General features: G+C 36.1%; 1 protein-coding gene across 1 annotated transcript in view; it reads right to left on the bottom strand.

Annotated features, from left to right (window-relative positions):
- Positions 1–15,776, bottom strand: part of LOC106662954 (43 kDa receptor-associated protein of the synapse homolog) — a 59,378-nt gene that overhangs the window by 15,546 nt on the left and 28,056 nt on the right. The window contains exons 2-3 of the mRNA XM_014387410.2: positions 4,129–4,315; positions 1,441–1,592 (exon numbers count right to left, since the gene is read on the bottom strand). Of these exons, the coding sequence (XP_014242896.1) occupies positions 1,441–1,592; positions 4,129–4,315 (339 nt within the window). The remainder of the gene's footprint in view (positions 1–1,440; positions 1,593–4,128; positions 4,316–15,776) is intronic.

Below are 15,776 nucleotides of genomic sequence, written 5' to 3'. Positions count from 1 at the left end.
AGCTCTTTTAAAAGCTTATCATTAACCCCGTTCGTGGACGTAAGAGTAGGGGACGAACAGCTAAACCAGGTAATGGGTTGATTGATAATAGGTTGTCAAAGTTCATAGACCGGGATTGGATTTTTTCATCATAAAAGTGGAATGAAAGCCTGGCTGTAAAACCGCCCAAGCGGTTTATGTGCGAAATTATCCTAAGCCAAAAAAAATTTAAGACGGGAAATTAATTGGTTCCTGTAACGTGTGAGTTGATTCATTAGGGGAGTGATTTAATTTTTAATGGTTTTATTCGAACGGGTTTTTCAACATTATTTCACTACCCGTTTTTTTAACTATCCATCTATATTGATCGATATAAAATCATAAAATATTTTGATCTATCGACGGATACCACAGACAAATTACAAAACATCGATAACTATCAATAGTGATTGATAGCAAAATTACAGCAATCGAAATCGATCAAATTCCGTCGGTAGTACAATTACATATTATCGATAAATATTAAATTTTATAGATAGTAAGATTACAAATCATTAAAATTGATCAAATGCCATTGATAGTAAAATTGCAAAATATTGAAATCAATCCAATAAAATGAATATTAAATTTACAAAATATCGAAATCGGCCTAATACTATGGAAATTAATTCTTAAAAAAAAAAGATTAAAAACCTGAAAATCGTCCAACATTGATAGTAAAATTACAAAATATTGAAATCGATCCAATACCATCGATACTATGTTTACAAATATCAAAATCGATCCAATGCTATCGATAGTAAAATTACAAAATATCAGAATCGATCCAATGCTATCGATAGTAAAATTACAAAATATTTAAATCTATCCAATACCACTGCTAGCAAGATTACAAAATATCAAAATCGATTCAATGCTATCGACAGTAAAATTACAAAATATTGAAGTCGATCCAATACCATTGCTGGCAAGATTACAAAATATTAAAATCGTCCAACATTATCAATAAACTATTTGAAATCAATCCAATGCCATTGATAGTAAACTGAAAAACAAATCGATCCAATGCCATCGATTACTAAAATTACATAATATCAAAATCGTAATAAACGTCATTTTTAAAATCGCAAATTACCAATATTCTTGGACAGTAAAATTGCTAAAATAGCCACAGTTTATTAGGAGCGATTTGCCAATCTAATAGTTTTTGCTTGTGAACAGTTTAATTAGTTATTCCGAAATCGTGAGATGCGGTCTGGTGTCATCTCACGATTTCGGAATAATTATTGATGAACGGTCACTAATAATCACCACAGTTTAATTAGTATTAATAAACTTTAAAAAATTCCAGTATTTTTATGGTTAATTGTTATAAGAAAAGTACGGATATGTCTCAATTTCTGAGCGCGTATACACATGGCAATTATTCGACATTTACGCTGAAAAAAAAATGTAAAAGACCTGTATTTTCCCCATTCCATGTACGCCTGGTACAGGTATCCTAAAAGGACAAATTTGTCGTTTCTCTTTCTTATCCTCTTCAACGCGCTCTTCCACTTTGTTACCGCAGCCTGTTGTTTGTGCTGGTTGTACAGTTTCAGACCTTGTTCCACCTAAAAGGCAAAATAAATTGTAAGAAAAGGTTTTTATATAAAAAAACTTTTGGAAGTTCAATTTAAAGAGTAAATAAGCTTGGAACGAAGCTATGCAGTTTGTACGATTCAATTTTTTTTCTGATGCTTAGTACAAAGCGTTGAATAAAACTGTTTTATATAGAAGACGTTGATTTATATAAATAAAACCACAGCCTCTTATATTTAAAATTACAATTTTTCATGGAAAATATGTAAAAGGGAAATACGCTCTTTGCTCACCCCAGTTTTTATTATAAATTTACAACCCCTTGGACTTGCAGTGTCCTGAAAGCTTTAATTGGGGAGATGTAAACGACTGGGCCCAAGGGTACGATTCACAACGACCTCCCCTTTTTTTCGATTTATCATAACGTTTCCAAAATACGGCTTAAAGGCGGAAACGTGGTGAATAACTCATTCCAGGCCATAAACTCTCAGTTCATTCTATTACGAACGCTATCGATTATTAGAGAGAAGGAAAACTCTGTTGATTTACGCCTGGTTCACTGCGTAATGTTTACATTTTGAAGACTCGTCTATCGTTGATGTAGTTTATGTATGAATTTTTAAAGATGTAGTTATGAGCGGAGAACGTGATCGATAAGGCGACATAGTCCAGAGTTTTAATCTCAGCTTACTTCTTGTAAATGTTTAATCTCCTAGTATTAAAATTTACTCGTGACTTTTAGTTGACCAATTTGGAAGACAATGACAGAAAACATAACTTTAATCAGACCTAAAACCCATGTAAAAGTCACCGATTTTGATAGATTTTATAAATCGTTAGGAGTCTGGGTTCGGTTCCTATCGCAGCCTAAAAAAATTCTGAATATCCTTACTTCAATTAACTCATAACTTTAGGTTCTGTATTGTGGAAAACACAACATTCAGTAAAACAAGAAGTTTAACCAGATAAAGATATACTGTCGCGACCTAATACAACTTTGATAACCTTGATACCATCAGGTTTGAGTTCGATTTCAGCAGAGCCTATCTGATCAATTTTCTGGCGTCTCGTTACTCCAATTTACTCGAATCTTTAGCATTGGTAGAACAGGCGAAAATGCCCAATAAAACAGATCAGATAATTACATGTAAACGTCATCGTTTTTGAAGGTCCACGTTATCTACTAGACATCTTGTTACCTCAACGATTTAAAAAAACCAACAAATCCAAGTCAAATTAGTTACAGTTTGGTTGTAATCGATCCTTGTCATGACAGGCCAAACCATCTAGAATAAACCGGTCAAGATGATCAAAGATTACCAAACTAGATTATCCGTACCGCTGAACCCAACATGATTGGAGTTTAATCCTTTTTTTTTAAAGATAGTTCCTACTCACAGTAAGTTGTTTTGCAACAATCCAGATTTCGAGCCTATTAGCTCATCATCAGGTTGAAGGACTTCTACAACCACGTTTCTCGACATGGATTGCCAAAGTGAACCCGCTGATACTTCCGCCAACGCGACGTTCCAATTAGCAGCTGATTTTTTTAATGGCGCTCAATTTGAACGTGCGAAACGCGGAAATTATAACACAAATAAACATTATACTAGTAAATACTTAATATTATTAAATTACTATAAAAATAATAACAATTAAAATAAATTAGTTTAATTATTTGCATGTTTGATATTATTTATGTACATATTAAAATTGGGAGGTTGATCAAAATCTGTTATATTATTAGTGCATTTATTACCATGTTCAATTTTACATTTTTTAATTTCAAATTGCTCAAACCAATCTAGTTCTTTCCCTTTGTTGAAACTATGTAACACTCTTGTATTTAGATTTGAATTGGAATTATGTTTTGTTTCTTTTATATGGTCCTTAAATTCCGAAAATTTGCTCGATTTAGGCAAGTGTTCTTTTACTTTTGTTTTTATTTCTCTACCGCTTTGTCCTATATATTTGATATCCTATTTCTTTCTAATTTGTTTATTCTTTTAACTAGCAACCTATCAATAAATATTTCTTGATACCCGTTGTTTTTTGCTAAGGTTTTAATAGTTTTTAATTCTTTTTTATAGTTATCAGGTGTTAGAAATAAAGAAATAGGACTCAGCCACCCCACCACAATTGAATCATTAGGTTTCCGTTGTTTGCCCATACAGTGGTGAATTATAGGAAAAAGTTAGTAAAATTTTTAAACAAGAAGCTTTTAGAATAGCTTTTAGAAGTACGGGTTCACTTAAAAACATCCGCTCAAAACCTAAAGACAAAGTAGACACCTTGGCAAAAAGCGGGGTTTACCAACTCAATTGTAATGGTGATATTAAATATATAGGACAAAGCGGTAGAGAAATAAAAACAAGAGTAAAAGAACACTTTCCTAAATCGAACAAATTTTTGTAGAAGTCCTTCAACCTGATGATGAGCTAAAAGGCTCGAAATCCGGATCGTTGCAAAACAACTTACTGTGAGTAGGAAATATCTTTTTTTTAAAGGATTGAACACCACACTCACTCCACGATTTATCATTTCTATTGATTGGAGTTTTTATCATACCCTCCTCCGGGCGAGTGTCTGGTCGATCTTGTGACCGCATCCCACGAGACAGGTCCAGATGCCGTTCTGCGGGGATCTGCTCGGCTGTGGGAACTCTTCGGCCAACTCGTACAAATCCAGGGGGTGCCGCGACCCATCCGGCGATCCTAGGAGAGCAGTTGCTGACAACTGGCCAGATCCCGTTCGTCTGAGGACAAAAAAAGGAAAACGTTTCAAAAAACAATATTGTGGGTATTTTACGTTAAATTCTTTATATATTCAGTTATGTTGCATATAACTGCATTCTTTTTCGATTGGAACATTTTTGTTTGTATTCACCAGAACGGAAATTGATCATATTAAACAGTTGACTCATATTCAACTGACATATTTTAAAGTTCATTGTAGGGTTAGGCAAGGGTGCCTGCTATGGTATGGTATGGTGGAAGGGATGCTGGGAAGCGGGGCTTGTATTTCCCCAGGCACTGCAGCCTTCTGGCTTATTGTACCTTTCCAATTCCCTAGTTTAGTCAATAGACTCAATCCTTCTTCTCAGAAGTATCAGGTCATTGACTGTTATTGCTGAATTTTGTTCCCTGAGTCTTTTTCGTACGTTAGGTTAAACCTCCATTGAGCTGTTGCTTCGCATTCGAAGATGATATGAGTGGCTGTTTCTTCCTCCTCATTACATAATCTGCAAATGGGATCATTATTGTATATACCCATGTTGTGTAGATGTTTTCTCAGATACCAGTGACCGGTTAGTAGTCCCACCACTCCTCTGAGTTTTGCCCTCTCCAATTGTAGAGGGTGCTTGCTAAATCCGATTCTTCGATGACAACATAGTTATAATGGTTGACTCCAGCATGGTCTACAAACGAATATAAAGCTATTTAGAAGCTTGTTGTGACCATTGGAATTTAACGGTAAACCTCCAAAAGTCTAAGGTTATGGTGTTCAGAAGACGTGGTAGGGTTAAGTCCTCGGACCGTTGGTATTATAAAGGAGAAAGAATAGAAAAGGTTAATTAAACATCTTGGTGTTCTTCTCTCCCGCAGATTGCCATGGTCGAATCATTTGAAGAAAAAAGTATCATTAACAAAGTTTACAATCAACAAGACGTGGTCTTTTTTAATCACTCAAGAGGTCATTCCATTAAAAGTCAAGTATCAAGTATTCAATTCAGTGTGCCATTCGATTCTATACGGTTATCAGGTATGGTACTATCAACAATTTGATTCAATAGAAAAAGTTGTAAGATATTTTGTCCGTAAATTATTTGCATTACCAACTCCAACCCCTAATTACATGATTTACTTAGAAAAATCGTCAGACATACATACACACCTTACAATTTCACTTTTAGTTCATTCTTAAAACCATACAATTTTCAGATTCCCGGCTTGTAAAAATAACACCGTTAGAAATGATACGGTCGAAGACTCCCTGGTATGCAAATTGGCTGTATCTATTCCATAAACTCTCCCTAACCATCCCAATCCTTGATAACCTCGAAAAATGGCCAGAAATCTTTTCAGCATTGTTGTCGGCAGTAAAAGATCATATCACTTGAATACATGGACCGTGCTCAATCCTCAGATAATTTCTTGCTATTTAAAGACTCATTTCGTCGGTCTTCATCTATATTCCGTTGGCTTCTACAATTTCGTTGCGAGGTTCTCCATTTGGACTCTGCTCTTTGAATAAGAGGGAAGGATGGAATCTGTTCTCTGTACAACTCGCGGGCAATTGATACAGTTCTTCACTTTCTTGATGAGTGTTCGATTTTAAGAGAGATTCAGGTCAAATGAGACAGTTCTTCATTTTCTTGCTGAGTGTTCGATTTTAGGAGAGATTCGGGTCAATTAAGACAGTTCTTCACTTTCAAGCTGAGTGTTCGATTTTAGGAGAGATTCGGGTCAATTGATACAGTTCTTCATTTTCTTGCTGAGTGTAAGATTTTAGGAGAGATTCAGGTCAATTGAAACGGTTCTTCACTTTCTAGCTGAGTGTTAGATTTTAGGAGAGATTGAGGTCAATTGAAACAGTTCTTCACTTACTTGCTGAGTGTAAGATTTTAGGAGAGATTCTGGTCAATTGAAACAGTTTTCACTTTCTTGCTGAGAGTTAGATTTTAGGAGAGATTCTGGTCAATTGAAACAGTTTTCACTTTCTTGCTGAGTGTTCGATTTTAGGAGAGATTCGGGTCAATTGAGACAGTTCTTCACTTTCTAGCTGAGTGTTAGATCTTGCGCAAGATTCTTATATTACACCTCAGATCATTCAACTTCTCAAGAGCCCAAATGATTGGGTTGAATCTTTCGGATCCCCGTGCTCAAACAGTTTGCTCGCCCCGCCTGGAGGTATAGAAATCATTTAGTCCAGGAATTTAATTTTTAATTTCGTATACACCTTTTATTCATTAAATACCATATTTATCAAAAAGGTTAATAACATGTACGAAAAAGTCATTACATTTCTATGTATTTATTTCTATTCTTTTTATGTTCTGCAATTAATCCATGGATATACATAGTTTTATGTTTAATTTTCAATTTGCAACGATCTCCTCATGGTATGCTCAAAATTATAAAATAAAGTATTTCTATCTATCCACTGGCCGTATATTTCACCTCAGAGAAATATGAGACATTATGTTGTCATGGAGAGAAAACGATTTTCATTCTATTCGCAAATCTAAACCGGGTTTTTCTTGATGTTTTTCCTTTGTTGATTTCCAAACAGTATTTGATGGATTTGATCGTTGAGTCCTTGCAGAAAAGGGCTTCCCCTACATCAATAGTTGTTCATTTGGCTTTCAGATTCTACTTTCCTTCATCCTTATCTGTAACAAATGTCTGCCCTATGAAATAAAGATAAGAAAATAAACCTTTTTATCCAACGAGTGCAAAAATAAATTTATTTGGGCGGATAAACCTTAATTAGTTTAATAGAAAACTCGACTTTGACATCGTAAATTATTTTTCGATTAAAGCCTTAAACTTTGGCGTTTTCGGTCTTCCTGAGTCGACTTCCTGTGATAAATCTTATAAACTTGGCAAAACACCTTTGGCTCGATTGCTCACCAACAAAATCTCCCCATGACTCGCGATTTTCTTCGTGGCTGACTAGAATTATGACCTTTATCAAAATGAATTAAAACTAAGCCTAAATTGTTTATAACGGACGAAGTAGACCTGGCGAATGTAAATTTTAATCCGTACTGTTTTAAATCAATAAATGGTCAATATTTGTTAATGGATAAGGGGAATATTTTGACAAAGAAGTTTGTTGGTAACTGTAATATGTTGTTCTGTTGGAACCCCTGCACTACCTGGACGGAATAATTTGTGGGAGCGGGTATCTTGATTTACGTTATGCTAAATCACCCCTTGCCAGGAAATTGGTAATGAAATTACACATGGTAATACCAGGCTGGCAAAGGAAATTGTTTAATGTTTCCCACTCGCTTAGACACGAGTGCAAAGTTGTACTTGAAAAATAAATGAACAGAGAAATATACATGACTTTTTTTTAATGATTAGTGTTAATTATTGTATAATTAATGTCGTAATAAAAAGCATTTTTACACGTTGGCCGCAGTCGTTAACACAACCAGAGCAATGGCAAAAATGAGGGAAAACTCATAAGGTGGGTTGAGATGGGAAGTTGATTCCGAGTGGATCGAGGTCACGATAGCTCAAGTGGTAGAGCAGCGGCGTATCTAGCCGAAGATCGTGGGTTCGAATCCCGCTCGTGCCATTAACTTTTTTCATCTCAACTAAAAACCTTAATTAATTCTAATATCCAAACAATAAACCGTAAAAAGACGAGGTAGGAAAAAACGCTTCTAGAATGGTGTCAGATCACCTGTATCGTCCAAAAAGTACAAAAGAAGAACACTAAACGAAAAACTTCACAGAGAGGCAAAAGAAAGTTTTTCACCCTCAATATTTTTAATTAGCTCTTAGACATTCTCCATTGATTATGTTACAACAATAATTGGTCCATTTCAAAGGATTAAAAGTAATTAAAGCACTGATGAAATTTCCCGAGCTCATTACTGTAAGTAGGGTTCGAACCCGATGTACTTACAAATGGGCTTTTTTTTTTTCAGAAACACTGAAAACCCGAAGGGTGATATGACCTCGGCTGTTATGAAACCTCGCGACGAAAAATGGTGGTACAGTGTGGACTAGGCGGGGGCACAGCCTGAAAAGGCGAGCTTCGTGTCCTCGTTCAATCCAGGTCCTTCTCTCTTCCTTGCGACTTCTCCCAACCCTTGGGAAGGCGCAAAATAATGGTGCAGCCTTGATGGCGTGGCAACCTCTCTAAAGCTCAAGCTGGATTCGTGTCGGTGGGTTGAGGATTAGGGTACCAGATCCTCTCTGCATAGACGGGGGAGGGAGCATAACAATTGTAAGAGCAGAGGTCATATCAACTTACGGAGCAGCAGAAATATTCCAAAGTCCAACCCGTGCTACAATGGCAACGGACTCGTAGTGGTTAGTGGCGAGTCTCCTGGCGAGAACTTAGAGAAGAGGATGTTGTTCTATCTGTAACCTTCGCCCAAGCACTTGCGTATTGCCATCGTTATAAACCCCACCTCACGGATTTGAGGTCGCTCAGAATACGCTGATGGAGTCCCTCGAATACGTGAGAAGTGGCGGATGGAATGGATAGTGGTCGGTGGTGCCTACACGAATGGCCTCATTTACCGAAGGCAGTCTCGTCTAGGGGGTGGTTAGCAATTCCACTTTAAACAAAACAGCGGCCGGAACGGATCCGGAAGTTCTTATGCTAGGGAAGCCCCAATACTCTGCGAGATAGAGTGGCCTCTTCTATCTAGCGAGGGGAGACCAGGTTGATGCACCTTTGGTAGCCTTTTACGCGCGGCATACGGTCTGATGCTCAATTCAGACCCGACCACTCGGAATGGGCAAGCGAGGTGTGAGGTACGTCTTGGGCCCTCGGGATCTCAGACAGCTTTTACACCAACGCTGGCGGCTGTAACATACATCCAGTAGTCAGCGGAGGCGCGTCATCTCTCATCTTGAGAATCAAAACGTCCGGTAAGGCCATGAGCCAGGTACGTTAAAGATCCTCATTGTCCTTTTATGGACAACCGAGTATTTCGGAATGCACTGTTACGAACCCTCGTTAAAAAAAATCTTTATAAAACTTGACCAAATAAAATCAATTCGGGATAGAATTATTTCAAGATAATGGCACAACCAAGAGACTTCTTAGAACTTCCTCAAGGTGTATATATTGAAACTTTTTAAAAAATAAAATACCGCGATAAAGACCGAGCCTGTAAAAATCCGGCCATTATTCTCCGTCTCCGCATTAATGGAAATTTAATGCCCCTGTTTACAACTGCATTCAGTTCCACTCGGGTAAAACTTTTTTACACGTTTATAAATCACTCATATAGATACTAGACTCTATAAACAATATTTTTCTCTGGAAAATTCTCAATAGGAGAATTTTTTTTAAATATTTTCAATATAGGGGTTTTGTCCGATAAATAAGTGCCATATTGCGAAACCGAGCTCTGTTAGATCAAATTTGTAAAATCCGCCATGGAAAGGGGTTTTCCCGATGGAAATGGCAACGGGCCATGCATATATTATGAAGTGCTCAAAGGTGGGACTTGATCAAACGAAACCGTTTCAACTTTCTATATCTCGCGACGAATAAGTCCGTATCAAGTGATTCGATTTTATAACAAAATTAACGAATTGTTACGTAAGCATACCCGTTAAATTAACCAATGATTGTAAGTAAAAAAGGAAAGAAATTTCAAAAACATCTCTTCAATTGAGCCGACTTAAAAACTTGTGACTGAAGAATCTACACAAGAAAATTATTATGTGCCTAGTTTCTTTTTTTTTATTTAATAATTATTTTTATAATTAATTAAGGTTTTTAGTTGAGATGAAAAAAGTCAATGGCACGAGGGGGATTCGAACCCACGATCTTCGTCTAGATACGCCGCTGCTCTACCACTTGAGCTATCGTGACCTCGATCCACTCGGACATCAACTTCCTATCTCAACCCCACCTTATGAGTTTTCCCTCCTTTTTGCCATTTTTCAAATGTCGTGTACACTTCACTAAAGCTCTCCGTGGCCATTTCAATTGTCGTCGAGAATCCAAACCGATTAGACGACATTTGAAAAATGGCAAAAAGGAGGGAAAACTCATAAGGTGGGATTGAGGTTGGAAGTTGATGTCCGAGTGGATCGAGGTCACGATAGCTCAAGTGGTAGAGCAGCGGCGTATCTAGCCGAAGATCGTGGGTTCGAATCCCGCTCGTGCCATTAACTTTTTTTCATCTCAACTAAAAACCTTAATTAATTGTAATGATTTAATTGGTCAAGCGGACCACGAAATTAGGGAATTATTCTTATATTTAAACAAGTTCTTTCCGGATAACGTTTTAAGCGGAAACAAAAAATATAATTAAGAAGCCGTATCAGAGAACGTTTTAAAATTTTTATGCAGATATGTAAAGTTTTCAGAATAAATTACAAACTTTGGGGAGAGGGTAAAAAGTCGAATCGTTGCTAAAGAACTGACTTTAAACCGCAATCCATCAAAAAGGGGAACAAATGTCATTTTATTCATTTATCTTAACAACTGTCACTACGCGGAGTCGTCCCAGTCACATTAATCAACTTACAATCTTCACTATAGTTTAATTTATTTATAATTTCCCAGGTAATTCGACATTTTTCTATTTGGCGTACAAATATGTATTTTATTTATTATATGAGTGATACAGATCTTCCATTATAAGGCATACCGGTTGATGGATGAAAGGCACTGGTTTCAAAAACAAAAACTTTTTTACTTCAGGCCCTCTGTCCCAATTTGAGATTGAAGGATTCTATTTTGGTATGCAGAACCCTGCTCCCCGGTTCCACAGACAGCCCTGTTAACGACCAAATCTCAATCCTCCATGCTCGAGACGTTTCATTATTATCCGAAAAGCATAAGACGTGTAAATCAACTAAGAAAACATTCAAAACGGGCCGTTTTCTTTGTCATTACTTTTGAAAAAACAATACAGACCATTTTCCGAGTCGTAAAAACGTTGTTTTGACTTAGAGCGTTTTTCCCAGGTCGTTTCTTTAGGGAATAATAAATTCGAGCAACATTCCAGTTCTGGAATGTTTTTGTTTTATTTGATCCTCGTTGACTTTATTAAATCTCTCTCTTTGTAATGATATAAACTTCAAAGACTAATTACGACGTTTTCCAATAACATTTCATTTCCTTGTTAAATGTTCGTCTTTCAAAGGTGTACGGTATAAAAGAGAATGTCAGGGTAAAACACTAAGTCTGTATTTCATGATGTTTGATTACAGAACGATACTGTTTTTCATGAGAAAGGGAGTTTTGGGGCAATTATAAAAAGAAAAGTAAAATATCGCTAATGGCATAGCAATATTTAGCATTTATTCTTTAAAAAGTGTAAAAATCATATTTCACCTAATTCATTCAAAACAAGTTCATCATATTTAAAGTCACCAACGTTCGTTTAAAATCTCACTTTACATTTTTTTAATAATTACTAAATTATTCACTTAAGGAAAATGTAATTCACTTTCAGATGGCGCAGGTTTTCTTGAAATATAACGTACTCAAAAAGAGGGGGGCTCGTAGTGCAATTTACTACCACTTCCGAATGTCATCTTAAATCAACTTCAACCTAATGATATCTACTTTGGCAAAAAGTCAACATTTACACTTTTATCAAGAGAATTCACGGTCCTGAAAAGTAAAGGAAAACATTTCTGAATGACGGTTAATTACTTTGATGGAGATGCTTGGTTGATTAATTACTTAATTTGGTATAGTTTATTTAATGCCTTACATTCTAAATCTCCCATCCCTCTCTCGCTCTCATTTATTATCTGCTTTTCTCTCTCACTCTCTATGTATCTACAAATCTATCTACCGTTATTTATCTATCTACCTATCTATTATCCTAATATGTTAACAACAACCTAATAAGTACGATATACATATTTCGACCGATCCTGCCATGATTCAATCATACAAACATATTTTTTCAAATCATACTCATCTCTTACCCGCTCTCTCTCTATTTATCTATCGATCTATCTATCTCATTTTCGAAATATCTACCCATCTAACGTTATTTATCTATGTACCTATCTATTATCCTAATATATCAACAATAACTACGATATACCTAACTATTTCGTCCGATCTATGTCTATCTACATTTATTTCTAGGTGAACACCTGTAATGCATCGATGTGTCTATATTTATTTTTCACATTATCCTCTCTCTCTCTCTCTCTCTCTCTCTCTCTCTCTCTCTCTCTCTCTCTCTCTCTCTCACACACACACAGACACACTCACTCTCTCTCATTCTCTATCTATCTATCAATCTATCTATCTTTATTTATCTATCTACTTATCTATTATCATAACTTTTACAACTTTCTGTATGTATCTCACTCTTACTCTTCCTCACACTCTTTATCACTATATAATTTGTCTCTCTGCCTACTTACTTTCAAATCTATATATATTAACATTACGTACGACATACCTAACTATTTCGACCGATCTATGTCTATCTAGATTTATTTCTATGTGTAATTGCATCGATGTGTCTATATCTATGCCTCAGTCTCTTTGATCTCTCTTTCTTTCTCTCTGGCTCTACCTTTGCACCTACCCATGTTATTTATGTACATACTTTTCAACCTAACTATCTGTCTATATTTATACCAAGTTTCTTGCTCACGTACGAACATATTTTTTCACATAATCCTCTCTCTCACTCTCTCTCTCTCTCTCTATCTATCTATCTGTCTATCTATCTATCTCATTCTCTATCTTTCTACATATCTATTTATCTTTATTTATCTATCTACTTATTTATTATCACAACTTTTACCACTTTCTGTATGTATCTCACTCTTACTCTTCCTCACACTCTTTATCACTATATAATTTGTCTCTCTGCCTACCTACTTTCAAATCTATATATATTAACATTAAGTACGATATACTTAACTATTTCGACCGATCTATGACTATCTGCATTTATTTCTATGTGTAATTGCATCGAGTGTCTATATCTATGCCACACTCTCTTTGATCTCTCTTTCTTTCTCTCTGGCTCTACCTTTGTGTCTAACCATGTTATTAATGTACATATTTATCAATCTATCTGTCTATATCTATACCAATTTTCTTTCAAATATTCGGACATATTTTTTTCACATCATCCTCTCTCTCACTCTCTCTCTCTCTCTCTCTCTCTCTCCCTCCCTCCCCCTCTCACTCTCTATCTATCTATCTATCTATCTACCTATCTATCTATCTAATCTTTCTATCTATCTTTATTTATCTATCTACGTATTATCACTATCTCTCCAACTTTCTGTCTTTTCCTCAGTCTTTCTTTCTTTTTCTATCTCTCTCTAACTCCCCCTCTCACTCTCTCTCTCTCTCTCTCTCTCTCTTTCTCTTTCTCTCTCTCCCTTTCGCTTTCTCACTCACTCTTTTCCTCTCTTTCTTTCATTATTTCTTTCTCACTCATTTTCTTTCTCTATCTCTTTTCCATATCAGTCTTGCATACCATGCCTACATCTTCCCTTTCTATTTGTATTTTGTCTCGTTCTCTTTCTTTCAAACTCCCTCTTTTTAACTCTATTTCAACCTTTTCTTTCACGTGATTTCTGTAAGGTAATAGGTAATGTATCCAGTTCTGTTTTTTTAATATGATGTATTTCCAATTTTTGTTATTACATGCGGTTCAATTTTTAGTAAAACATTAATATGTATGGGCCAAGACAACAATAATATCAAATCCGCTGAAATTAGTCCATCCAGCCGACTTTTATTTTATTAGTTCACTATGGATATTTGTAGAAAGATCACAAGGGCTTATTTCATAGAAGGATATTGCTTCCTGTCCCAGTTCCCGGCATAGGGAGGAAATTGAAGCAAAAAATCGTTAAACGTTAACTTAGTGGCTTGGCCGGCTTCATGGACTTTGTCAAAATGGTTGATAAAACGATCCTAAGCGAATAAACGCAATTCCGAAGCGTACAGGGCTTCAAAGTGTTCCCATAATTGAATTCCCTCTAAGTATACTCGTACCCGATGATAAGAAATCGTTAGTTAATACGAAATTCCTTCAATACTTGCAATAAACGAATTCGGGACAGAAAGAGTCGTAACCTCATTAGGTAAATTAAACGTTTAGCAGTTGAACCGGAATAATAAACATACAAAATACACTGTGAATAAATGAAACTCAACGAAAACTTTCTACCGTTTATACTGCAGGAAGTGTTAAACAAAATCTATTCGAGGATTGCGATCGAGTGCGAAAAGGGGTTGAAATTAGGGGGCTGTTTAACCCAGGTAGGTCTCTTGTTGCGGCTTGAGGGTGGGAGTGGCCAGGTTGATGAAAGCATGTCCTTAGGCGTGAATAAGTGGTGAATTAACCAAGGGGTGAGGCTGGAAACGCTCACTCTTTCAACCCCTGACTTTCAATGCTCGCTTCCCTTTTATACAAATCCCAAATTATATCATTATTATTGCATAAATGAACGCGAAAAGCCATTTAAGGGGGGCACAAAAGTTGTTCACCGTCAAACAATATTACTAAACAAACGGTTCATTATCTTATTATTAAGATAGTTTGAGTAACCCCGCAGGCATCTCCGTGGTATTTCTTTGGCGAGGAAATGCTCATATTTCAGCCTGGTGTGGCCTATCCGCCGGCGAGTCTGTGTGATTATTTTTTCCCCCCATTTCATTTTTTCTCTTTTTCTCGTTATTTATTTTCTCAAGCGATAAATCTAGCTTTGTAAAAGAAAAGTTATTGAAGTAAACGAGGCGAGGATTTGACTTTTTTATTAAATTTCAATGCTTTCATCAATGACAACTCCATCAACACCAAAAGAAAGATCGTGATTGCCTGATTTAAACTCATCAACTTGAGAGCTGTTAAGAACGTTGTTTAAATCATTGTCGATCAAAATGTTTTCAATGATTTCTTTAAGTAATTTCTCTCTGCGAAATAAAACTCGCCTAATATAAGTAGAATTCATTTTCCAACTAATTTTCCAAATTACCAGTCGGAAATTTAGTCGATAAGGTTGATCAATCATATTTTAAGCGTTTCATTTTTCATATTGGTAAGGGATATACGCAGGAGTTATGGTTGAAATGTGTTTTGTACTGAAATCATTATGATTTGGGACAAACGAGTCCTGCTTTTCGAGTCATTTATCCCATTCATCACATACGGTTCTGTCAGTTTATCTCACGCACACAGGCCAGGGTGATCGTTATTAGGAATTCAAAAACACGAGGATTATACACAAACAAGGTTTCAATTGTATATAAGCCCAATGCTGTTGTCCATAGAGGAAAATAAACACGACAATCTGCGACAAGCTTTGTACCATTTGTAAATCAAACATTTATAAGACGATAAAATATATTTTGCGCCAATTTTCAATTTACATATTATAGTACAGTTCTCGGCTCATTTTGTAGTCCAGGCTCCTTCTGGCCGGCCATTTTCTCTTGGGAAAACCGTTATAACGCACATTCCAGAGGTCAAGCTGAATGGAAATTTAATAAACCCACTGGTATAAACT

This window comes from Cimex lectularius, unplaced genomic scaffold (assembly GCF_000648675.2).
Source record: "Cimex lectularius strain Harlan isolate CLEC.00 unplaced genomic scaffold, Clec_2.1 scaffold131, whole genome shotgun sequence".
NCBI classification, from domain to species: Eukaryota; Metazoa; Arthropoda; class Insecta; order Hemiptera; family Cimicidae; genus Cimex; species Cimex lectularius.
This window is presented reverse-complemented; position numbering and strand designations above follow the sequence as displayed.